General features: G+C 48.0%; 2 protein-coding genes across 10 annotated transcripts in view; one reads left to right on the top strand and one right to left on the bottom strand.

Annotated features, from left to right (window-relative positions):
- Positions 1-7,015: 7,015 nt before the first annotated feature.
- On the bottom strand, positions 7,016-8,763 carry LOC132655173 (basic proline-rich protein-like). The gene is made up of 2 exons (XM_060386999.1): positions 8,175-8,763; positions 7,016-7,410 (listed from the first exon to the last, which is right to left on the bottom strand). The coding sequence occupies exons 1-2, from the start codon at positions 8,593-8,595 to the stop codon at positions 7,313-7,315; spliced, it is 519 nt and encodes a 172-aa protein (XP_060242982.1). The 5' UTR covers positions 8,596-8,763; the 3' UTR covers positions 7,016-7,312.
- A 311-nt stretch (positions 8,764-9,074) lies between these two features.
- The window catches only part of Msi2 (musashi RNA binding protein 2), a 359,282-nt gene continuing 343,487 nt past the window's right edge, over positions 9,075-24,869 (top strand). For 2 of the 9 annotated variants that reach the window (XR_009592847.1, XM_060387001.1), the window contains exons 1-5: positions 9,195-9,337; positions 9,642-9,682; positions 10,048-10,129; positions 10,822-10,906; positions 14,940-14,981. Coding sequence is in view for 7 of the 9 variants with exons in the window: in XM_060387001.1 (XP_060242984.1) it covers positions 9,276-9,337; positions 9,642-9,682; positions 10,048-10,129; positions 10,822-10,906; positions 14,940-14,981 (312 nt within the window). In the remaining 2 variants the exon portion in view is untranslated. Of the gene's footprint in view, positions 9,338-9,641; positions 9,683-10,047; positions 10,130-10,821; positions 10,907-14,939; positions 14,982-24,869 lie in introns of all 9 variants that reach the window. The other 7 variants (XM_021647887.2, XM_021647889.2, XM_021647888.2 and 4 more) reach the window with 6 other exon arrangements.

Genomic DNA, 24,869 nt, shown 5'->3' on the forward strand with positions numbered 1-24,869 from the left:
GCCTTGCCCACCGCCCCCCTCCTGGCAGCACTGGGCGACAGCCAGGCCCAGGCGTCTGAGGGCTTCCTAACTGCCTAGCTCGACGATGTTTAATAAAATATTTACCTCCATGTATAAGAATAGCGATGACAGAGAGGCGAGCAGCAGTTAAACAGTTTTAACAGTCACAGGAGAGCTGCCCTGGGGTATTTTCTTTTCTTTTTATAAAAACGGAAAGTTCCTGTTTTAATTCTTGTACCTATCATACCTTGGGAGCCAGTCTCCTGTGGAAGTCGAGCGAGGCCAAAGTCAGACTCCTGGCCCACTTCCTGACGCTCCTAAAGGTGATGTTTTCCGAGGTGTGCCCCCCACCACCTGGGGAGGTCCTCCCTCTGCTGTGGTCACTCCCTAAGTCCTACTGATTCATGAGTAATCTAGCTGGCACACCTTGGCTGCATGGAGTCATTCTGAGCTAAAGGAGAGAAAGGAGAGCAGAAAGGAATGAAAAAGAGTGAAAGTCTTCAACAAGAACTCCAGATTTCTAACTCTGTCCAATGGGAGCACAGAAAGGAAAACGAAAAAGAAAAAAGAAGAAGGAAAGAAAACCACTGGCTACATATATTTTCGCTTTTTTTCACCCTTCAGAAAAGCTTTTGTATTCCTTTCCCCAGTTTGAAAAACAAAACATTTTCTCTCTCATTGAAGTTAAAATAGACTTTTGCATATCTAAACATATCAAACAATGTTAGAAGAAAATAATTATATATTAAAGGTGTCAGATCAGTAAGGGTTTTTGAAAAACATTAATTTTGCTTTATCTCACATCCTTTATCTTTTTTTTTTTCCTTCCAGTTACATCCTATTTCCAGTGGCTTTCCCTTATTACACAGTGCCAGAGAAGGGGCCAGCTTAGGATCTCCATGCTCATTTTCTATTAGAGGAACACAGACTAGCCCTGAATTTAAGAGTGGACTTGGTAGTCATGGTTCCTGAGGAAAGAAACATTTATTTATTTAAGGAGTACAAAGGACCCATTACTTTTCGACAGGGAATTTATACTTGGTGAAATTTTCATGAATAAAAACTCATTTCACTAAACGTTTTCTAGGAAAAATACAGCCCACTTTTATTTTGGGTGCAAAGTCTGGCATGTCTGTTTTGAAAAGTAAGGCTTGTGAGACTCTGGGAGGCGGATAAATGAACAGACTCTTTAATAAGCCAGGCGCCCGGCATGGCAGGGAAATGCAATAGCAGAAAGTAAACAGAGCATTGTGTGAAAAAGAGCAAGTTGAAATTAATCTTGCTTTTCCAATTTGAAAACACGCTCGTGGTTGTTAGCAACTGAGTCAAGACATTTAAATCACATATATACTTTTCTATCTTGACAGTGACCTTTTCTAAGTATGCAGTAGGGATAAGAAGATGAGCCAAGCCACGCTCCTGAAAGAGCATTTCAGTTAATTGAACATGAAATGTGTTGCAATCTGATCACATTAATAATACACGATTGCTGTTCTGTAGCTAATATGCAGTTCATTTGCTCAGGGTCCAACTAAAGCATTCTACAAATGTTAGCATATGAATCCCGCTGCAAACCTATACCCTAAGCAGCTGTATAAAATGCATCTTGAAGGAGCTTTGTATTGGCTATCTGGGCTGTGTAACAAATCACTCCAACACTTACCAGTTTCTGTGAACACTAGGGGGCTGGAAAGGTGGCTCAGTGGTTAAAAGCACTTGCTGTTCTTGCAGAGGACTGGGGTTTGGTTCCCAGCACGGACACGGTAGTTCCCAGCATTTGCAACTCCAGTTCTAGGGGGTCAGATACGCCTTTCTGATTCTATGGGCACCAGTCATGCACATGGTATACACACACATACACACACACACACACACACGGAGGCAAAACATTCCTACTCGTAAAAATGAAACCTTAAAAGCCTATTCTTTAAAAATATTAGGGGCATAAACAACAGATAGATTTTAAAATACACAACACGACTGCCTGGTAAAAATGCTCGCCTATGATGCTCAAAACCCAGGGTTCCATCCCCAGCGCCACATACTCTGGGCATGGTGACACACATCCGTAATCCAAGCATTCCCAGCACCCTGGCAGGGGGGAGCCCAACCTCTTGTAACTCCAGCTCCCGGGAACCCAACATCCTCTTCTGTCCTCACTCAGCACATGCACATCGATGCCTACGCATGCACACACGCTATACAAAGTAAAAAGTAAGAGGAAGAAACACTTAGAAAGGTGCCTAGCTACAGTGGAGGGACATTAGCAGCTCTCTCTCTCTCTCTCTCTCTTTTTTTTTTGCTGCCGCTGTCAACATCCATTTAAAATATAGAGAACAAATTTTGAGAGATTTATGAGAAATCAGCAAATTTGGTCACATAAAATAGTTAAAGCTTTAAAATTATTTATTTTGTATGTTACTGTATTTGTTTCATGTATGTTGGTACATGTGGGAGCATCACGGTACACATACAGAGGTCAGAGAACAACTCCTCCCTCCCTCCTCTGTGGGCCCTGGAGGTTGAACTCAGGTCCTCAGGCTTGGCAGCGAGGCCTTAACTCACTGAGCCATCCTGCCAGACTTCAATCACGGAGAAAATTTAATGTGCCTTTTTAAAAAGTGACATTATCAAGTGAATGAAATTCCGGCAAGGTTATCGCAGATTTAAATGTAACTAGCAAGTCTGACCTGCTGGGGACCATGTAGAAATCACTTAACAATAAGTGATATACATTTCTTTCCAAAAATACACAAAGTATTTATAAAATATTGAGCATGTACCAAAGCAAGCTTTGGTAAGTCACAAAGTATCTGATTCATGTTGGAAACTGACCTTTCAAAATTTCCAGTTCAGTCTGGTTAAACATTAATATCAACATGTTCAAATACTTTTCATTTTTAGAAATTCTAATTTTTATTAACTAGATAATCATTTAAAAGCCTGTACATTGCCGGACGGTTGTGGCGCATGCCTTTAATCCCAGCACTCAGAAGGCACGGGCAGGTGGATCTCTATGAGTTCCAGGCTAGCCTGGTATACAGAGCAAGTTCCAGGACAGCCAGGGCTAGACAGAGAAAGTATGTCTTGAAAAACAAAAACAAAACAAACCTATACATCTTGGAAAATGCAGTTTGAGTGGTACCTAGAGAGAAGTTTGCAACCTTATAAATCAGAAAACAGAAGTATAAAATGAAACTAACCAGGTTTTGCATTGTGGGACTGCCTGTAATCCTAGCACTGGAGAGACAGAGGCAGTTCAAGGCCAACATGGGCTATGAGAGACCCTGTCTCAGAAAAAAACAAACAAAAACCCCCTAAGAAACGGAAGGAAACCAAATCAAAATCAGACCATGAACTATGCCATCAAGAAACTACGAAAGGGCCATCAGAGGCCGGGAATGTAACACAGCGGTGGGGAATTTGCCAAGTATGCATGTTCAATCCTCAGTACTAGGAAAAAGGAAAACCAAAAAGTAACAGAATACGCTAGAGAGCTAAAATAATGTAATAATGTTCAGTAGTTTTTACATACAGTCTCAGCACTTGGGAGACTAATATATCAAGACATTTTAAAAAAAGATACTATGCAACATAATCTTCTTCTATAGTTAAGAAGTAAGATAAATAGGAACAAAAAGAATGAAGCAGAAAAAAAAAAACCAAACAAAACAAACAAAAACAAAACCTAAAATGAGATTTATTTATTTTTTATAAAAAAATAATCATAGAAAGTAAACTCTAGTTAAAAAAACAGACTCAGCTAGGGGCTTGAGAGAGGTCATCCGATAAAAGCAAACATTGCTCTTACAGAGGAACCTGTGTTTGGCTCCTACTGCTCACAAGGCTTTTCACAACTGTTTCTAACACACACACACACACACACACACACACACACACCACACAAACAAACAAAACAAAAGGAAACAACAAAAACAACTTAACTGGCCCCCACAGACCTTGGAAGAGCATACACGAGGCCTACATTTGATTCCTAGCTCCACAAATAAAACAAGACCCTCCTCTCCCCCCAAAACAACACAGACAGACTTCCAGCCCCACGCATGGATATAAGGGAATCTATGTGTAACATGATATATGTAATGAAGCGATGGACATTATAGATACACAGAACCGAGTTTAAACTTTGTTGCAAGGGAGCTAGCAACTACATTTTGTTAGTACATTTGAAAAATCTAGATGGCAGCAGGGCGTGGTGGCACACACTTTTGATCCCAGCACTGAGGGGGTCTGGGTAGGGAGGCAGAGGCGAGAGGATCACTGAGTTTGAGGCCAGCCTGTTCTACAGAGCAAATTCTAGGACATCACAGCTACACTGAGAAACCCTGTCTTGAAAAATCACAGCCAACCAACCAAGTAAATAAAAAACCAAACCAACCAAACACACAAAAAGATGGAATGTATAATTTCCTTAAAAAATATAAAAAAATAATGAACTAATATAAAATTTAAAAAAAGAATAAAAAAATATAATGAAAGAAACAGAAACCACGAAGAAAGTTGTAATTATAAGGAAATGGTGTCCCTACTTAAAAAAAAAAAAAATCAACCTATGAAATGGCTGTCCCAGACCCAGAGATTTACCAGAATGTTCCAGAAAACATTTAAGAATAAATAAGCATCGTATTTTTGTTGTCTGTTTGAGAGTGGGATTGTGTATTCTTGGCTGCTCTGGGACTTTATTGTTGTGCAGACAAGGCTGACCCTGAACTTATGGTGATCCTCCTGCCTCTGCCTCCCCAGTAGTAGGAAGCCTGGTGTGTACCATCTAGTTCTAATCTTTAACACACTGTTCCAGAAGGTGAATACGAGCAAGGAAGCAACATTCACCACCTCAGAAAGCCAGTATAAATAGACAAAAGCATTAAAGGAAAATTGTAGCCAATTTGACTTCTGAACATGACCACACAAAAAAGGTCGTAGGGTGAGACTGGACAGTGACATTCACTCATTTATCAATCTGTCTCCCACCAAAATTATTTACTGTCAACCATGGACTAGCAGGTACTGTACTGGTACAGGGAGAGCAAAAATGGATGGGAGCTCGTGGCCTGGCCGAGATGGATAATAAAGCAAATGATCACACAGGATGAGGTACACAGAGGACCTTCTGGTGGGTTAAGAGCCTATCAAGAGACATTTGACCTGCTTAGAGAACTGTGGGAAAGCTTTCCAGGCATATAAATGGACTAAGAGTCCTTGTGGGCAGCTGTGGGAGACTATTCCAGGGTGTCAGGTGCAAGAGGTCTGGTATACTGTGGCAGGAGAGATGGCTCTCACGAACCAGTGAGATGGTTCATTGGGTATACGTTCTTGCTGATGAAGCCTGACCCTGGCAACCTGAATTCAAGCTCTGGTACCTAGGAGAAAGAGAGAACAGCCTCCTGGAAGTTGTTCTCTGACCACACATGCAATAAAAATAAAACTTAAAAAAAAAAAAAAAAAAAAAGGAAAAGATGGATTTCAGTGATATTTACAAGGTGAATTCTACAGACCCCCACAGAATGTATATGGTGAAGGCAGAGTTCAACCATGTTGCTTCCAGGCCGGCGAAGTCTATTCACTGACAAGGATTCCAAAAAGAGGTTCAGATGTAGGGGAGAATGGTATGGATGTCGCTTTGGTCATGTGGAGACGTGGAAAAGGATCCTGAGCACAGCCGAGGAACTCTGGCAAGGTCAAGGCGGGAGTTTTGGAGTGGGCTCAGCATGTAGGTGGTATTTAAACTCATCCTGTTCAGAAGGTCATCCAGGGAGCAGGTAGCTGGAGGACAGATCAGGCTGAGGAAGCACACCAATATTAAAAGGAAAGATGGCCAAGCAGGGAGGGCTCAGAGATAGAAGAGAAAGGCGGGGGACGGGGAACAGGGGCCAGAGAACCCTGGAGAGTGTGGGCGTGGGCAGAAAAGGGGAAAGAGAAAATCTCAGGAAGGGTCTGGCAGGGCTGAGACCCCAAGGCACAGTGAGTGATAAAGCAGTGCCCCTGAGTGAGCCAGGGAAAAGACTCAGAATAATCAACAACTAGTGCAAAGGGAAGGGTGGTGGTGGTGGGGGGGAGTGTTTAGTTGTTTGGGACAATGAAGTTGTTCGGCATGTTTATCTTGGTGGTCCTCATACATGGGGCACACTTGTCAAAACTCAGAATCATAGAGCGATGGAAGGTCTGTAACCAAAATGTGGCTACCTGGGGGTTGGGGGAGGGAGACAACAAACAAACAAGGCCCCTGAGGCTGGTCCCGTGGCTTAGTTGGTAGCCTTGGTATAAGGCTTTCTTCTTAACAAGCAAATAGCCCTGGGTTTGATCTCCAGCATTGTGTGAACTATACACCTATTATCGTAGCAGTAGAGGCCAGAAGATCAGAAGTTCAAAGCCACCCTCTGCAATCTAGAGTTTGCCGTTGGCTCGGGCCGTCTGAGACAGCATCTCAACAAAGCAACACGATCTGCAAAGGGAAAATAAAACTTGGTGGTGATGGTGGGGTGGCCAGTGGGGCGTGAGTTCAAGGCCAGCCTGGGTCCACGCACAGCAAGACCCCCCCCATCTCCAACTTCAACAATACGCAACTAAGAGGGAGCCCTAGAGTGATGGAGACTTCCCTCTTAGCCCTGTTATCAGTCCCTGGCGTGCTTGCTGCAGAGCTATGGGCCTCATCCCCTTAGGTTGTCACTAAACTCACCACTGAAAAGTTTACGCAAGTGGACATCAGGAAGACAGCCACCCACTTCTGCCTAGTGAGGGACAGCTCCACCATGCATGTTACAGAACCAAAGGCACTGGACCATGGCCAGAGCCCCTCTCAGGGATTAACTGGTTGGGGTGGGAAAGCAGTCTGACAGCCTGGTACCTTTGGGACTCTCACATTCAAGGAGGGAGCTGGGTAAAGGAAGGCCTTTCCAGCTCTGATGGTCTGTGGTTCTAAAGATTAAAAAAAAAAATCTGATTATAGTGGAGTTGCCCCTATTTTGTGATCGAGAATAATCGCAATAAACAATCACCATCCTAACACGTGTCTCTTTAACACATGGCGCCCCAGATGATTCAAGAATCAGTTTGGTCGGGGTGTTGGGAAACAGCCTGGTCTGTGGGTTGGGAGTCTTTATGAAGCGCCTTCTAAAAACTGTATCCAGTAACAATTCATAACAAATACGATCCATGTAAAGTTTGCCATTAAAAAAAAAGGGGGGGGGTGGACTTTTACATTGTTCATTTCAAATGCTCCGCCCACCCCATCAATCCTGTCAGAGAGGCAGTATCCCAATTTAGGGGGCAAAGAGTCTGAAAGTCCGATCACTCAAGGCCTCGGAGGTGTTGAGGTTTTCCAAACGTCCCGAAACCCACAGCGGTCACGGCACAGTTTCGGCGTTGAGTGTATTCCACTGTCTCCTAATCCTGTGAAAATTAATGGAAAAGTGTTAATTGGGCATCAATACACGCCTAACATTAATCCGGGTATTCAACGAACCACAAGTTTTTGCTGCCCCTCATGCCACATTAACTTGGTTTACTGTAATAATTTAAAACAATAGGGATAATTGTATCCGTACGGTTTTAAAACTACCCCATAAATTGAATGCAGCCTGAATCTGGCCAGCCTGGGATCTGAAAGCGTGCGATGATGCCTTTGGGAAGTTACAGGATCCATCATCCTTTTGGAGCTCCCAGGAGAGGAAGGGAACTTTGACTAAGCGCCTACTGTGTGCCAGGATCTGTGAGGCACCTCACGGCCCCTACAGTGGGGTTAGGGCGCTTTGTTATTTCAAAGTCCTCCCCCAAGTCTTGGGAGATCTAGGGCCACTTCACTCTCACGCACTTTTCCTCTCTACACAGGAAGCCCGAGTAACTTTAAACGTAATCAATAAAACTAGACAAGGGACGCGAACGGTCCAGGGGTTTTCTGAAACCACCACCCAGGCCAGTCACCTCCCGGACGCCCCCCAAACCTGCTACTCCTTCCCCACCATCACTTTTGCTTTGAACCCCAATCATTTGACCTTGACCCCTAACAGCCCACTTTATCCTGTTTTTAAAAGAGGTCCGAGGAGCGCGCAACCCCTGTCTTGGGTGCTTTCTCGGGTACCCCCTTAGCCCCCCCCCCGCATCCAGTCAGTTTCTCAAAAGTTCCCCCATAACCTTCGGCGGCCGCGGCTCCGTACCTCTGCCGGGGAAGGGCGGGGAGCCGTGCGGGACGTGCCGGTGCGTGGAGCCGGAGACAGGGAACTTGCCGCGCGGAAAGGGAAAATAAAACTTGTGGCCGGTGTCGGTCCGGGGAGGGTCTCCTCCATCTCCGAGGACCCTCGATCTCGTGTGTGTGTGTGTGCGAGGGGGGGTCCCGAGGACCGTGGGGGAGCACGGGGTGTGGGTGTGCCCCGGGCGTCCTTGACCTAAATTTCCGCGCGGCGGCTGGCAACCCGGGCGCGGAGGCAGGGCGGGCGGCGGGGGCCACCTCCGGCCGGGGCGCAGGGGCCCGCGAACTTGAATGGATAGCTGGGGAGGAGCGGGGGGGACCCGGGGGGCGCTGCCGCCTCCCCGCCCCGCCGGCTCCCCGCGCCTCCCCCTCCCCCACGCCCAGCCCATGTGATCCGGGCCGGCTCGGGGTGCGCTCTCCCGGCTCCCCGCCCAGCTGGCTCGGGGGGGGGGGGGAGGGCGAGGACCCCCCTCGACTCGCGGGGGGCTCGCGCGCGCCGCCGCACCCCCACTCCCCGGTGTGTGTTGGGTGGTGGTGGGGGAGAGCCGAGCGTGTGCGCGCGCGCGCCTGTGTGTGTGTGTGTGTGTGTGTGTGTGTGTGTGTGTGTGTGCGCGCGCGCGCGTGTGTGGAGGGGGGGCTGGAAACGACAACCAAACGGGGTGCGTGACGTCACCGCATTGGTTACACGACGTTCTAGAACTCCGCCCCACGTGCGCGGGGAGGAGGAGGAGGAGGAGGAGGAGGGAGGGGGGAGGAGGAGGAGGAGATGGGGGTGGGGAGGAGGAGGGGGAGAGGTGGGGATGGGCCGGGTGGGGGGGGCGGGGACGGGGACGGGGGGGTGTGCGAGGCGGCGGGGCCGAGCTGAGCCGAGCCCACGTGTGACGGGCTCTCGCCGCTGGGCCGGCTCGGCGCTCGCGGAGCTTTCGCAGCCGCCGGGCGGGCGGGGGGGGAGGAGGAGGCGGGGGAGGAGGGCCGGAGATCTGGGGCTCCGGAGCTGGCCGCCGCCGCGCTCCGCTTTCGCTGTGGGGCTCGGTGTGTCGGGGGTGGGGGGGGCGGGGGGGGCTCCGCGATGGAGGCGAATGGGAGCCCGGGCACCTCGGGCAGCGCCAACGACTCCCAGCACGACCCCGGGTAAGTTTCCAGCGCGCCCGCCCGCCGCCCTCCGCGGGCTCCTGTCGGGGCTGTCGCGGGGCGCCGGTGCGGAGCGGGGCGTCCGCGCGCCCCCCCCCCTCCCCGCGCGCACCCCCCCCCGGGGGCCGCTCGCGCACCTCGGGGTGGCGTGGGGGCCGCCCGCCCTCTCCCCCAGCCCACCTCCCCGGCTCGCGCTCGCCCTCCCCCCCCCCCCCCCGGCTTTTCCTTTTAGCTTTTGTAAGTTACACGTCAAAATGGCCGATCTGACATCGGTGCTCACTTCGGTTGTGTTTTCTCCCTCCAGTAAAATGTTTATCGGTGGACTGAGCTGGCAGACCTCACCAGGTAAGGGACGGAGGGGGGGGACGCCCGGGGCCCCCCCTTCTTGGCTTCTTGATTGCTCTTTGTTATCCCGGTGTGAGAAACACCCCCCCTCCCCGCCATTGGCTCCCCACTTCTCCTGTGCAAGGTTATTATTATTATTATTTTTTTTAAAATAGCGAATCCTTCCCCGAGCCCTCTACGCGACCTCTGTTGCTGAATTTCCCCCGCGTGTGCAAAAATATTGCAAAGACAAAACAGCATAACAACAGAAAACTACTTTTGCTTTTTGTCCTTGATCAGAAATTTGCATTGCTTTTTTTTTTCCTCCCCCTCTCCACACCTTCTCCCACCGTCCCCCCCCCATCTCTCTTTTTCTCTCTCTACAGATAGCCTTAGAGACTATTTTAGCAAATTTGGAGAAATTAGAGAATGTATGGTCATGAGAGATCCCACAACGAAACGCTCCAGGTAAACGCACTCCCTTCCCGATTTTGCCTTTATTCCAGAACAAAGTTTTAGTTTTATTTTTGGAGGTGTCTTCGGAAGTAGCTAAGCGGATTTAGAATGGGGCTCAGGCGCGTGGCTGGGCTGGAACGGGCGCTCCCTCCCATAACCCCAAAGGTTATTGTTAATTAGGACCGAACTCTGGATTCAGAGACGCCCATCTCCCGCTCGAAGTCATTTTCCTGTCGCTTCTTGTTCTCTTGTTTTAAAATGACATTCTCGGTTCATCCACTTTCCACGTAGTGTTTTTTTTTTTTTCTTTTTAATTTAAATTTTTGAATGTATGCCTCCTTCTCACTCCCAAACTCTGAAGTCCCCTCCTCGGGAGGTGGGTGAAGGTCTCAGTTCCCGGTGTCCCTCGGAAGAAAACAAAGCCTGGAGGAAGGGTAGAGGAGGAGAGGAAACTGAGGCCGCCGGACTCCGGCGAGTTCCAAGTTACCTCGAGCTGCCCTGCCCCCTCGTCCCGCTTCCCCCACTAACCTTTTTTTTTTTCCCCTAGCAGGGCAGAGAGGGCTGTGGGCTACAGGAGACTAGAGGGAGGGAGCTGTTGGGGGTGGGGGTCCGTGAGGGCAACTTTCGCACCCCGCGTCTGCACGTAGGGTCTTCTCGTTGCCTGGTGTCACATTTTCTTTCCCCCCCTCTTTGTCTCCTTCCAGAGGCTTCGGTTTCGTCACCTTCGCAGACCCAGCAAGTGTGGATAAAGTATTAGGTCAGCCCCACCATGAGTTAGATTCCAAGACGGTAGGTGGCTTATTTTTAATTTAAGAAAAATATATTTATTTATTTCTTTATTGTTGTCGTTCGCCCCTTTTCACTAACCGGTCTGGGCATTGACAGCCCTGTTTAAAGGGACAGCGCCTTCTTTTGCTTCTGTGCTGGAACTGGGTACTTTTTAAAACAGCTATCGAGCTGGCTCAGAAGTTTGCTGCGGTGGCTGCTTTTGGGGGTTTCTTTTTTTAGAGTGTGCCCCACTGCAGCTTCAGAGGCGGCTGGGCGAAGGTTGGGGGGAGGGGGTCGGCTCCTTGGGAAGGCTAGCCTCCCGCTGAGGGACCTTCCTTGCAAAGAAACTCCACCGGGGACTGAATGGAACTTTCTTTGTCAGTCCAGCACAGCCTGTGGCATTGGGATGGGCTTGTATTAAAAAAAAGACACAGCCTGGCTTCCTGGTGGAGGGGCCAGGGGTGGGGACGAGGGGAGGGGGGCGCTTGCCTTAGTTCTAGGCAACAGGTTTCTCTGGGACTTTAGTGATTTGAGATGTGGTTTTGAGAAGGGAAGGGAGATCCTGGCAGAGCCAACTGGGCATCCAGTGGGGTTGCTCCAGATGGCATCAGACTGAAGGTTGATAAGCCTTGGGTTTCAAAATGAATCTCCCTCCCCTTCCTCCTTCCTCCCCCCCATCCTTTCATTTGTGTGTGGATACTTTTTCAGCATTAGAAGTTTTTATTTTATTTATTTATTTTTTTTAAATCCAGAGTTTAGAGATGGAAAAGTCCCTAGGTGGAAGTCAGAGAGAGTAAGGAGGAGAAAGAAAAATTGTCAGTCTGGAATAATAAATGTAATGATGGAAGAGTCTGGGGGGTTCCCAATGGTTTGCCTAGCCCCCCCCCCACACTGGCTTCCTGCCTCTCCTCCCTTCCCTGTTGCGCACAAGAATTTCACCAGGATTTTATTATCTATTTTACCACCGCTTAAAGCAGAGGCCTCAAGGTGATATTGGGGGATGTGGCTTTGGGCCGCTCCTGTTGTGTTGGGAACTCCTGGGGGTGAGGCAGCCAGCCGACCACTGTAAACTTGACCCTCGGCCCCCCTCTTCTGTAAAGGCAGCAGAAAGCAAGGGGCTTCCAAGCCCCTTTGACTTTTAACACTGAATGGAGAAGAAGAGATCCGGGTAACCTTCGGCGCACTTGAATTGATTTTGCAAACTCACCCTCTTTTTATGATCAAAGAGGTCAGGTGTCGCCCTTACTCCCCCCCCCCCCAACCAAGAAAAGGCCTCACACACTGAAGTCACTTTAATAATTGTCCTAGACTTGTCCGAGGCTTGCAGCCCAGCCTGTTTGTACTGTCAGATCATTTAATATCAAGAATGATCATCGGTAAGGTGATAAGGAATGTCTGAACAGTTTATTTTTTCCTCCCTGACTCCTTGGCTAGCCGTGCTACAAAGCTAGGAAGGTTTTGCAGGAACAATTCAAAGCAGATCCGTGATTTCTCAGCCGCTCCTTTGGCCTGGGTGGGAGAACCTGAGTTTAGTTTTAATGGGTGCTGGCTGGTGGGATCTCTCCATTTTTCCTCAATATCCATCGCTGGGCTTTTCCACCCTTGTGTGTTTTGTAGCTCTATTTCGGTTGCTATTACTTAGTATAACCTAGCTTTTGACTTTGTTTCAACGTTCAGTGCAGGAGGCAGAAGCGGTTGGTTTATTGACATGGAAACGAGGATCTTGTTTACTGTTACCTTAAAAGCTTTGTTTAGGTAAAGGCCACTGGTGTCCAAAGTAGTACCCTAGTGTGTTCTAGAGAGCCAGTCCTAGCGCTGTACTTAAGTAACTAATGTTTTAATTTGGGGTAGTTTTCTTTTTCTTTGTTTTTAAATAGTTGACTAGGAATGTGCAAAAGGTTGGGATTTGCCTTCTTGCCTGTGACGCCCTCCTAGGCCTTGGAGATCTCGGTGCAGGGGGGAAAACTTTGCACATGAGAGAACTCTGATCTCTGGGTACAGCTGATGTCCCCACCACACATACGGGGTGCAGTCCCAAATTGGCTTTGGGTTTTGTAATTTCACTTTTTTTTATTTTTTTTTCCCTTAATCTTAGTACTTCATTTTCTCTGCTGTACTTTTCTCACTCCAGCCTCCAGCCATTCATTCATTGCCTGGATTGTATCTCATTTTTTCCCCCCCCCACACAAATGGGGTGGCTTCTCATTGCACCTGTGTGTTGGGTCAGATCAATTCGAGCCTTTGGGAGGGCGTCTTCTTTTGAATGAACAAAGACGAGCATCTGTCTCAGTTTTGGCGACAGAATGGAAATCCACACCTGTTGTATTTCTTTCGTAGAGAAACGCTAGTCAGTGCGGGGCACACCTGTAGCCGCAGTAATATTAATCTTTACGAAAGGGTAGTTTCCTAGATACAAGAGTTTGGTCTGTTTTAGGTTTTGAGGAGTAATCTCTCATTTCTCAGGTAATGTTTTAAAGGTAAAAAGCACAAGGCAGAATTTTAGGTCTTTAAACTACATTAATAAAAGTGCTCTTTTTTATTTTGGTATGTCTTACAGGCCGGGGCCCAAGGGGACCCAGGGATTATGGGTGTGTGTGTGGGGGGGAGGGGCTGCGTGTCTCCTCCCCTGCAGTTTTCCTCAAAGCACGATTTTCATCTTCTCCAGTGAGAGAACTGACAAGAGGTTCAGATTTACTTTTTAAAGGGGGGAAAATTTGAACACAAAAGCCAGAGCTCATAAATAAATTACTTACAGCAGTGCCCACGCCATTCCCCACGTTAAATGACACTTAAAGATTTGCCACGTTTAGGAATCTAATGGAAACCGGTAATGGAAATTTTTGTTTTCTAAAATTCTTTACTGTTTTTCTTGCCCTTTTTTTTTTTTTTAAATCTAGGCAGTAACTTTTTTTTCTCCTCCCATCAGCTGTTACACTCAGACGCTTCTGTGGGAATTGTAAAGCTAGTTACTGATTGAGAATCATGTGCTCTGTAAGCAGGTGGCTGAGGTAGAGTGGAGGGGCTTTTTCCATTGGGGTGGGGTGGGGCAGGGGAATACTGAGTTACTGCTTCTGTCCAGTCGTTTTCTCTTTAACTCTCCCTACAATGGCTTTTTTTTTTTTTTTTAATTTGGACTTTGGGTTGTTCTTGTAGTTTCACCCCTGTGGTTTTTTTTTTTTTTTTTTAAATCCATGTGGATTTAATTTACATATATACCTTCTTTTTCCCTTTTCCTACAATTTTTTTTTTTTTTAATTTTAAAGAAACAAGTCACCTTGCCCTGGAGTCATTGATACTTGCATTCTTTGAGATTAACCAATAAAGCAAATGAAAATTTTTTTTTTTTTTTGAGACAGGGTCTCACTTTGTTGCCCAGGCTGTCCTAACAACTTTGAGGGACTTCTACCCCTCAGTGATCCTCCGCCCTGAGCTTCTCCAGCATAGGGATTACAGATGTGAGGCATCGTGCTTGGATGTAAAGGATCTTTTTAGCCATCCCGAGTAACTGTTCTGCTGGCACCAGTGAGTTAATCTGAGCCGAGCATGGTATTGTTGATTTTCGATTCTTTTTTTTTTTTAATTATCTTTCCCCTGCTTTGTCAGGGAGAAGAAATAATCATTCATTTACCTACAGCTGGAGGAACGTTTAATTTTGAGATTGTGATCTGTTTTTTTCTCTATAGATAACATTGTACCTATCTTGTCTCCTGGCCACCACACACTGCACATTAGCTCTGGGTACCATTCAGGGTCTGTGGAAGAGAAGTCCCTAAGAATGCATGAGCTCTGGCTAATAAAGCGCTTCACTCACCGTAATGCACGGTAGAACATTCCAGAAAGGTGAACCTTAGAAGTCCCGTTGGGACGATGGTGAAAGTTGAGATCAAAGCTGAAGGAGCTTTTTCGGTTGCCTAAGAAGTTACTAAAAGCTGAGGTCTAAGCCTGAGAAATGAGTGATTAGGAATTAGGTGGTTGGTCATTCGTTTTTTTTTTTTTTCTTCTTCTCTCTCCAAACTACTGATTTCTTCCTTTTTATTTTATTTTTTTCCTCCAGATTGACCCCAAAGTTGCATTTCCTCGTCGTGCGCAACCCAAGGTAAGTAGGAGAGCCGTGGATGGGATTTTAGCAAGGCTTTCGAGTTTCAAACCTGAGCACTGGCGACTCTTGGAGGCTGGTGTTTGCACCTCCAGGGCATCGGCAGAGGGAGGCGGAAGGCCCAGGTGAGCACTTCTGCGGATGGCCTCGTGCCTCCAAGTCAGCGTGTGGAAGTGGGTTCCAAGCGTCCAGCCGGGGACAGGGGTAGATGAGACCCTCCGCCCCAGGGCGTGGCACCGTCTGCCACAGTATTTATGTGTTTCCCCGCTTACTCGAAAGCACGGCTAAGATCTACGTGGAAAAGTTGAACATTTCCTCATGCCTCTCTGTGGAGGGCCCTGTGCTGAGGTCTTACAGTCTGGAGGTTTTGGAGAAGAGCAGAATTTAAGCAGCTTATCCTTTCTTGGAAAACAAAACAAAAACAAAACAAAACAACCTTTCCTAGAACCCCCTAAAACTCCCTCTGGGGAGGGAGCTAGGGATAGCCCCGGTTTGAGGTCAGGTGGATCAATCAGAGCCACTAGAAACTAAGAAGCTGCTTGGCCTCTGGGCTCCAGAGAGCTGGGGCTGGGGAGGAGGAGGTGGAAACTGTGTGGCCCCATAGGAGTGGCACTGCAAGATGTACTTAAAGGATTGAGGCTGCACTTTTGTAAAGTTTGTAGTTAACAATGTTTCCCCTGTGCCTGCCAGTCATGGCTTGGAGGGGAGGCAGGCCTGCTTCCCTTACACAGAGAGAAAGGGTGATGGCCCTTGGAAAATTCAGTGTATTCCTCTCAGCAGAGGTTCTCAGAGTGGAGCCTTCTAATTGTGTGGAGGAGAAAATGCACCTTAGCAAAGGAAAAGGTGGTGGTTGGGGATGGTATTTTGAGAATTTCAGGTCTGGAACCTGCCATGTGAGTGAGTGAGTGAGTGAGTGAGTGGGTGGGTGGGTGGGTAGGTGAGTGAGTGAATTTTTTTTTTTTTAGATGGAACTGGCATCTCTTAAGTAAGCAGAAGTACGTACTTGAAGGTGGCTTTCCCCCCTAACACTTAAAACAGATCGCAGGAATTAATGAAGAGCTTAGTTTCCTTTACCCGGCGTAAACTTCGGGGTTGGCTTTAACTGTGTGTTGCTTTCCATGCTGGGTATGAGCCTTTCCATCTCAGAATCAGCAGTGTCTCCTGGGTTTGGAAGAATTGTTATTTCTTCCCTTGTGTGAATCTTCAAATTTCCAGGTTAGTCATTTGATCACTCACAACTTGGATCAGATTTCCCTTTAGGGAAACTGGAAAAATCTCTGACTTGGGTGAAACCATGGATTCACACCCATTCCCTCCATCTCTTGTTTCTCTGTTCTCACCGTCTCTCTTTTTCAGCCAGGAAGGTGGTATTTCACGTTAATGTGCTGTGGTCATTTCTCCCCTCCTCCCAAACCTTCGACTTGCAAAAGACCAGATGCCTTGGCACGTCAGTGATCGGACCCCGTTTCTTAAAAAGTTTAATGACATGTCACTTTGTAAAGGTCTTTGCTGTCCCTCATCCACACCTGAATCCCAGCTCTGTCTCGGTTTCCTCATCGATGGTCCAGGGATGATGGTATCATCTTCTTCACAAAGAAAGGTGATTGTGAAAAATGAGAGTGGTTTGGCGAGGGCCTCATGGCTCATCATCATCACCATCATTATGGCTGGTTTAGTCATCATTGGGATGGTCCTTGTTTGCAGCCTGGACCACCTGATTTCAGATGCCAGCTGTGCTGCTCATTAGCTGCTGGGAACTTGGCCAGATCACTTCCTTAAACTTCAGTTTCCTTTTCTCATGCTAACGTGCACCTAGAAGGGTCTGTGACACACTGATGGCAAAGTGTGATCCACAGTTATTTACTGGTTATTTTTGAGAGAGGCTTTGGACTTAGCTTTTTTTGGGGGGTGGTGGTGGTGGTGCTCAGACTGGTTCTCTGAGAGATCTAAGACTAACATTAACTGAGTGAAGCACTTTGTGTGGGGGTGAGGAGGCCAGTTCCTTGGACAGATGAGGCAGCTGAAATACTGACAGGTTGAGTGGTGATATAAAACACACACACTCACACACACAAAAACACACCTAGGCAATCTGCCCCCAAAGTTGGACCCTTGACCAGTATGTGGTCTTGTTGGGGTGCCACTGGACATTGCCTCCTTGTCAGAAACGAGGGGACGTGGCTTCCTGAGGTTAGCAGATCATGAAGAGCAGAACCCAAGTCCGTAAAGTTTCAGGTTCTTGGGTTCTGGTCATTCTCCTCCCCTTGACGTCATCTGATTGTATCGATACTATCTTGTGTTCTGTGTCTGACCCCTTGGGGTATCCAGCCAGGTGCTTCTGGGGTTGCTCAACCCAGGGAGGCAGGAGTTGCTGAGGTGCAGCTGCGTCACGGTTGGGAACTGGAACAGGGTAGGGAAAGGACTTGCCCTCTTTGGTGGTTCTCCCACAGAGCTAAAGCTGGCCATCCGGGTTCCTGAGCAAGGTGACTGCTGGGGATGGCAGCTGGGCTGGCAGGATTCTAGAACCTTGAACAAAGCCTTGTTTATGTTTTATTTATCTCCCTTCCATAAAACTTCTGCGCGTCTGCTGGGGTCATGGCGACAGGGCAGACCCTACCCTTCTGTGTGGACTGGGTGAGGAGCTTGTAAATGATGTGTCGGCTTGGGTTTCAGTTAAAACTCATTTCTCTGCTTTTTGGCCACCCCTCCCTGCTCACACTTGCCAGAGAAATATTCCGTGGAGGTGTTAAACAAGACGGGTGGAAAGAAACTGTAACTTGAGACCAAAGAAAATCTGTGGCAGTGAAGAACGGGTTTCATATGAGTACTGTCATAATATTCTTTAATGTCTCGTATAAATAAAAATCTGTTTTGTCCAGAATTTTAATGAGCAGCGAAGGCAGGCTGTGGAGTCCTCCGGCTCACCCTTTGTGATGTGAATGTTCACAGGGCTTTATGAGGGAGTCTAGGGACCATGCTTGGGAGGCCAGTGGCCATTCATTAGCAGAGTACATTTTGATCGGGACGAGATGATGGGATCGTTCCATGCCTTCCTATTTCTCTGGAGCAAAGTACATAAGGGGATTCTGCCTCCCCCCCCCCGCTGTCTTCTTAAAAATTAAAATGGTCATGGTACTCTAAAAAGATGACTTAATTTGAGGCCGTGACAGACCCGAGGCTGATGGGGATCAATCATGCCCTGTCCTTTCTTTGTCTCCTTTGGGTCCAAGTGTCAGCTGCCTGGGAGAGTTTTGTTCCAGCCTGTGGCTTCTTTCTCTTTTATCGAGGAACCTACACACTCCTTAGCATCCATGGGTGAGAGTGGAGCCTGGGCGTGACTCACCATCTGTCCTTATTATCCTTGGGTATAAGAGCATAATCTCTACTCTTTCTGGTTATTATTTTCTGCAAGTTTTATTTATTTTAGTCAAATTGGCATTTATTATTATTATTTTTTTAAGGGGCACATAAAAAACATAAACATTGCGCAGACATTAAAATCGCGTTGTATGTGAGTCTGGAGAGATGGCTCAGGAGGAAAGAGCCTTTGCTGTTCTCATAGAGGACCTGAGTTCTGTTCCCAGCATCCATGTTAGGTTATAGCCACCTGTAACTGCGGCTCCAAGTCACTTTCTTTTGGTTTCCACAGGTGTCTTCACACACAAGTCCTGTGCACACACATAACTGTGAATAAACAGAGGAGCACGTGCTGTTTTGAGTCCTGTATGTTCATTGTGTCCCTTGAAACCTTAGCTGCTGGTCTAGGGATGTCATCTGTTCAGCCTATTTCCAGTTGCCTTTAGTGACAGCTGGGTGACTGTGGGCATACCACTTAAATCCCATTAGGCCTCAGTTTCCTTCTCTTAAAAAAAAAAAAAAGAAACAACAAAAAACATGATATGCTGATCCTCATGGTGTTATTTTGGAAATGAATGAAAATTGTTCTTTGGGAACTGGATATGGACAACTGGTGCCCAGCACCAGTCTGCTGAGACTGTTATGGAATTACTGTTTTGTCTTAAGATGGGATCTTATGTATCATTAGGGCAGCCTCAGAATCATTTTGTAGCACATGATAACCTTGAACTTTTCCTGCCTCTACCTCCCAAGTTCTGGAAATACAGGCCACCAACCCCAGGCTTATACAGTACTGGAGAGTGAACCCAGGGCTTCATGCCTCCTGGGTGGGCAGCTCCTCTACCAACTGAACTATATTCCTTATTTTAAAGAGAGGAAAAAAAAAAAGCAATGGTAAAAATGACTTCAGAAAAAAACAAAAGTCTTACTCAGAACGTAAGCCCCCTGGCTGCTTGGAGTTCGGCTCCTGCCTGACTTTTCCTCGCTAGAGGCAGCTGCCATCTCTCTGCTCATGTTCCGTTGGGCGCTTCCGGTCAACCACAACAGTCAAGTTGTGGAGAGTTGAGCCAGGAACCAGATTTTCTTGTCCCCACTTTGTCCTTAGACGTTGTTCCAGGGTCCCGAAAGGTCCTCTGTGAAGCAGGCATCCAGATGGGTTCAGTGGCAGCCCGCACACCTCCTGTTCCGGGGGAGTGGTTTCTTGGCAGCTTCTGAAGGGCGAAGGGTGATGCCGGCATCTGGCCTTCCCTTGCTGCCGTAGGCCGGGTCACCCGGCATCTTGCTTTCTCGGGTGATCTGCAGCTGTCATCTCGGCAGCCGTGGTTAAGCAGCCTGCCTGGTAAGCCTTTCCCCGTCCTGTGGGGATGTAGTGGCGCATCTTTTCCCCACCAGTGAGGACCTCGGAGGATTAATGTCTTAGCTTCTTGTTTGTGAGAGAGCGGTCCTCTTTCCTGTGTTCCAAGGCCTTCGCAGGTGTCTGCTCAAGGAGAAACACTTTGTCCTACAAATGTCCTCTCCCCGGATGTTGCTTTTCCTTCCAGGCTGGGATTCCCTCGTTCATGGCAGTCTGCTGGGATGCCAGAGCTCCTGTCCCATGTCAGGGGAGCCACCATCCCGCCTCCGGAAGGAGGACAAGGCAGTCTCTGAGAGCCCGTCTTGGTGACTCCTTGATCATGGTGTGTGTTCTCAATGTGCGCGTTTAGATTTTCGTAGCTGGAAGTTCTCCGACTGCAAGCCCTGGAGTACATGAGGGATGTGTGACCCTTTTCATCTTTTACCTCTTACTGAATTTAGAGTGTTCATTTACATGAGCTCACGTAATGGAACAGCAAGTGGCTGGCCCCAAGATCATGCCTGCTCACTGCTCACCACACTTCGGCTCACATAAGCCTCACTCATCGCTCCCTCTGGGTGGGGGACTCTCTTTTTGCAGGGGAATCACGGACCCCCTCAGTACCTCCTTGGGTTTCCCACTGCCCGTGGAGCAGTTTAAATGTGAGAGTCTCTTTCCAGCTTATATCATATCTTCCCTCCATTCCATGGCCTTGGGACTATGAGACCTTCAGTGATCTCCTCTCTCCATGCATGCCCTTCTCCCTGAGACATTCCATGGCCTGTACTATTCCAGCTTTCCCATGAAGCTCAGCCCTGGCTTTATGATGCTTAGTTTGGTGGCATTGTCATGTACACACAGAGTATGCTGAGTTTACACAAGTTGAGATAAAGCATCATTGGAGGCCTTACTGTGTGTGTGCTGACTAAAATGAAAAGGCATGCAGGGGGCCTGGGTAGGGCTTATAAAGTAATACATGTTGGGATTAGGTTTGATAGCCAGGCAGGGGCTGGGAGCCTGTGCAGGCTCCTTGGAGATGCTCTCGGGGCTTCCTTGGAGTGCTCTGAGATCTTCTGGACCCCCAGGGAAGCCAGGGCCATTGAGAATATGGCTGGTGCTGTTTCATGGAGAACATCACACGTTGGATTTGGATCTTACGCTTAATGCGCAATTCAGATTGTTCTCCAGGGCTGTGGACGATCTTCAGGTTTGAGGAGGCTCTTGGCAGAACCCCCCTGTGATCTTCAGGGTGAACGGCAGCTTACGGAGGGTCCATCATTCTTACCTTTGTACCTCTTGCCTCCCTCTTCTTTTTTTTTTTTTCCTTAACGAGGGACCATCGTGTAGACCCCATTGTAGAGTTCTGTTCTCTGCCCCTTGTCTGAGCTGTGATCATGACCTCACCCCGTGTGCATGGCGCGATGATACTTTTCCATGTGGAAGTCACAGGCTGCTGGCGATGCCTGTGTCATGTTGCTCAGAACAGTGGACCTGTGACTTCATAGGTCATGCCACCTTGTGTTTGCCTTTGCCTGGTGGCCGCCTAGAGGGAAGAGCGTGTGTGTTGGGAATCTCCCATTTCTGCTCTTCCTGTGTGGGGTGAGGGGTGAGCAGGTGTGGTCTTTGGGCCATGTGCCTGCTGTTCTCTGGCAGTCTGGACTGTTGGTCCAGCTGGGCAACTGTCTTTCTGGGTGCTAACTACAGAAAGGTCCTCTTGCCTGTTCTCTCTCTCTTGAAGAGAGTACCAAACTTCCATGCACCCCACCCCCCAACCCCCAAGGTACATGCCTGGCTATATAGTAATATTTGCTCATTTTAGTCTGAGATTTTGTATCTTCTGAAAGAAAAAAAAAAGATTTGAAAATAGTATCTGAGTTAGGATGTTGTGGCATAGTTCCAAGCCTCAGCGTTCTTAACTCCTTTAGTTTAACTGTTACAGTGTTTTGTTAATGTCATCCTTGGTAGAACCTCTGCTTTACAGGTGGGTGAACTGAGTGAGGCCTTTATTGGAGCCACAGAAATAGCAAGAATCAGGTTTGGCCTTTGGACCCAAGTCGAAGGGAACTCCCAAGGCCCCATTCCCCTAAATCCTAAACTTCCTCTGTTTCATCCAGTGTGAGTGGTACATCCAGCCTGAGATCTGTATGCTACACGTGTGTGCCATGCTGAGTGCAGCCCAGCATATTCATAGCCCAGTGTCAAACAGCTGGACTTCTGGTAGACTTTAGCTTCTTCCATTTTGTCTAGGCATAATAAAGTGCCCAGGCTGACAGAGGGTATTTGTTAACAGTCTGTGCAGGAAGGTCCAGGGTATTTTCCATTGGCTCTTTCTGTCTGAGAACCTGTTAGGATAGAGAAATGACACTTCACTTAATGTTTTGTTTTGTTTTGCCTCAAATTTTTATTTTCTTTCTGTGAAATGGGGCCATCTATGTAGTAACTCATCTGAGACTTGTTAAGGGGGGTGGGCGTGAAATGAGGTGATGCCTCTGGGTGGACTGCACATCGTGGACACAGTAGAAGCATTGGTTACCCATCCCTGTCCCCAGAGAGGGCACTGTCCACACCGTAAGAGGACCGTGCCCAGCAGCCTGCAGATAGCCTGGCATGGCTGGCTGCTCTTTATGTAGGTGACGGACGGTCCAGCACACTGAGATAGGAAGCTTGATGTCCGTGGCTTGGCTGGCTCATGGGGTCCTGGCTTTTCGGGGCGAGGGAGCATGCACCCTTTATCTTGGCCATGCTCAGCGGGCTTGAGGAATTCATTTCCTTCTCTGTGTGGGATGCCTGTGGATTTTTTCTTCTTCTTCTTCTTCTGCCTTTGAGAGTAAAGTCCTAGGCTGCAACTAGGGAAGAGCTGAGACCCCACTGTGAGAGAGGTCTCCTCTAGAGCCTTCTCTCTCCCAGGGCTGGTCTTTATCTGCCCGGGGGTAGTTTCACCAATGACTGATCTGAAAGCACCACATTCATTTATTTGTCACTGGCTGTGACAGGCAAGTTAATGCTAATGGATTCTTTTTTTAGCCTGTTGTCTGGGATGTTTCTCCCAAATGTCCTGAAATCTGTGGCATTAGGGGAATGTGTAACTTTTATGGTAGGGGAGGATTTAAAAGATAAATAGGGTTTTGTGTGCAAGGGGGCTAGCATTTAGGTTAGGGGCGAGAGCAGCCAAGTGGGGGGACGCCGGGAGAGCACAGAGGCGTCTTTTTAAGAAATCCATTCGGAGCTTTAAATTGCTGTTTCTGTTTCAATTATGTGACAATTTCAAGGGTTTAGAAAAATCTAATAAAATGGTCTTGATGATGCATTCTGGGGAGAGTGCTTCAGAAGATGCTGGAGAATAAATTCCTTGGGGGTCAAGAGATTGTCGTTCCTGCCACCTCTGGGGCCTGTTTCATCTGGGTTTTTACATTTTTATTGTTTTGAAGGGCAGGAAACGGTGTAGGAATGCATTCAGGGTTTCATCCTATCCTCTACCGAAATGAATTATTCTCTTTGGGCAATAGCAAATACACAGCCACTGTGCTCTTTTTTTTTTTTTTTAATTCTTAGATGACACACTGTAAACCACTCAGAGCTTGATTTGTGTGTGTAGTGATGTTGAATAAAAGCACCAACGAGATGCCAGTGAAGGAGGGGGCCGAGTGAGACGGAAGGCCTCTGTAAGGGGTTTTTCTCCCTTTTCTCCAGTCAAGGCTTTTTGATAGTTTCCCGGAGACCAGAAGTTTACAATGGGAGTGGGCTTCTGAGTCGCCCACGGGAACTGAGTGCAGAGAGACAGCAGTGCAGCAAAGTGGGATGCTCAGTGACATCAGTGCGGTGACCACGCTGGTGGGAAGGAGGCGAGGAAGCAGCCAAGTCGCAGTTCCCGTGATTTGTTTCCAGCTGAACGAGTCATGCACTTTTTGTGCGCGCGCGTGTATGCCTGTCGGTGTGTGCGCAGTTTTTTTGTTTCCTCCTTTTTTTCAGTATAGGTGTGAATGCCCTGAAGTGTGTTTCATTGCCCCTCACCCAGCCTGGCTGTGTTGGTGCCCTCCATTTCCAGTTGCTGCACAGTCAAGTTTGAAATGAGCGATATGAGAGTGTGCCTATGTGTGTGCGCACACGTGCGCCATGACATGCAAATGGAGGTCAGAGGGCAGCTTGAAGGAGTTCTTTCTCTCCTGCCACTGTGTGAGTTCCTGGGCTCAGGTTGGCAGGCTTGGCATTGAGTGCCTTTTCCTTCCGATCTGTCTCTTCGGCCCAGAAGTGGGTGGAATTTTGTTCTACTCTGTGGGCCCCTGCTGGAGCCAGGATAGGTGACACTTGAGGCCATCACCACAGAGCTGGAGAGTGTTGGTACACTGGAAGGGAGGGAGGGTATGAAAAGCCCATGGTCTCCCTTTTGACATGGGTTCCAGCCAGGGGAGGGGAAGAAGAAAACCTGTAAGCAGCCAGAGGTGGTAGTGCACGCCTTTAACTTCAACACTTGGGAGGCGGATCTCTGTGAGTGTGAGGCAGCCTGGTCTACAGGACAGCCAGGGCTACACAGAGAAACCCCGTCTCGAAAAACCAAAAAGAAAAGAAAACCTGTAAGCCTACAGTGAGGGATTTTTTGTTGTTGTTGTTTAATTCCAGAACCGTCCTACTCTAACACTTCACATTGGTGACACGAAACACATGCCTCTTAAATAATTGAGTGTCTTGGAGAGCTGTACATTCTCATGCTTGGGTTTGGGGGAGAATCCCCCACCACCTGAGAAGAACAGCCTTGCGGGTAGCTCACCTGGGAATCTGGGAGAGGCTTCAGGGCTGCCGACTCTGTGGGCAGGCCCTTGAGTGTCCCCTGGCTTTGTTGTCAGCCTGTTTCAGAAGGAAGCTGGTCCCTTCCTCTCCTTCACAGTGACGCTGGGTGACAGGCAAGTGTTGGAAAACCTGCTGGAAGCTCCTCAAGATTAGAGCTTGCCAGGGAGTGGGAGGTGTGGATAAAAACGCAGTACGCAGCCTGTTTTTACACCTTTCAACCCTGTTCCCTCGGGACCGGCTCCCAAATGTATCATTTCTGTAACTAGAGGCAAACAAATAAAAAGGTTTCAACTTAGCTAAGATAATGCTGAGCAGAAGCCTGCCAGTTCCTAGCTGGTCCCACCCACCTGGGCAAAGCAGATCAAATGAGGCCGTTGGACCCCCGGCCGAGCATCCCTCTAAGACTGCTTGTT

Source organism: Meriones unguiculatus, chromosome 7 (assembly GCF_030254825.1).
Source record: "Meriones unguiculatus strain TT.TT164.6M chromosome 7, Bangor_MerUng_6.1, whole genome shotgun sequence".
Lineage (NCBI taxonomy): Eukaryota > Metazoa > Chordata > Mammalia > Rodentia > Muridae > Meriones > Meriones unguiculatus.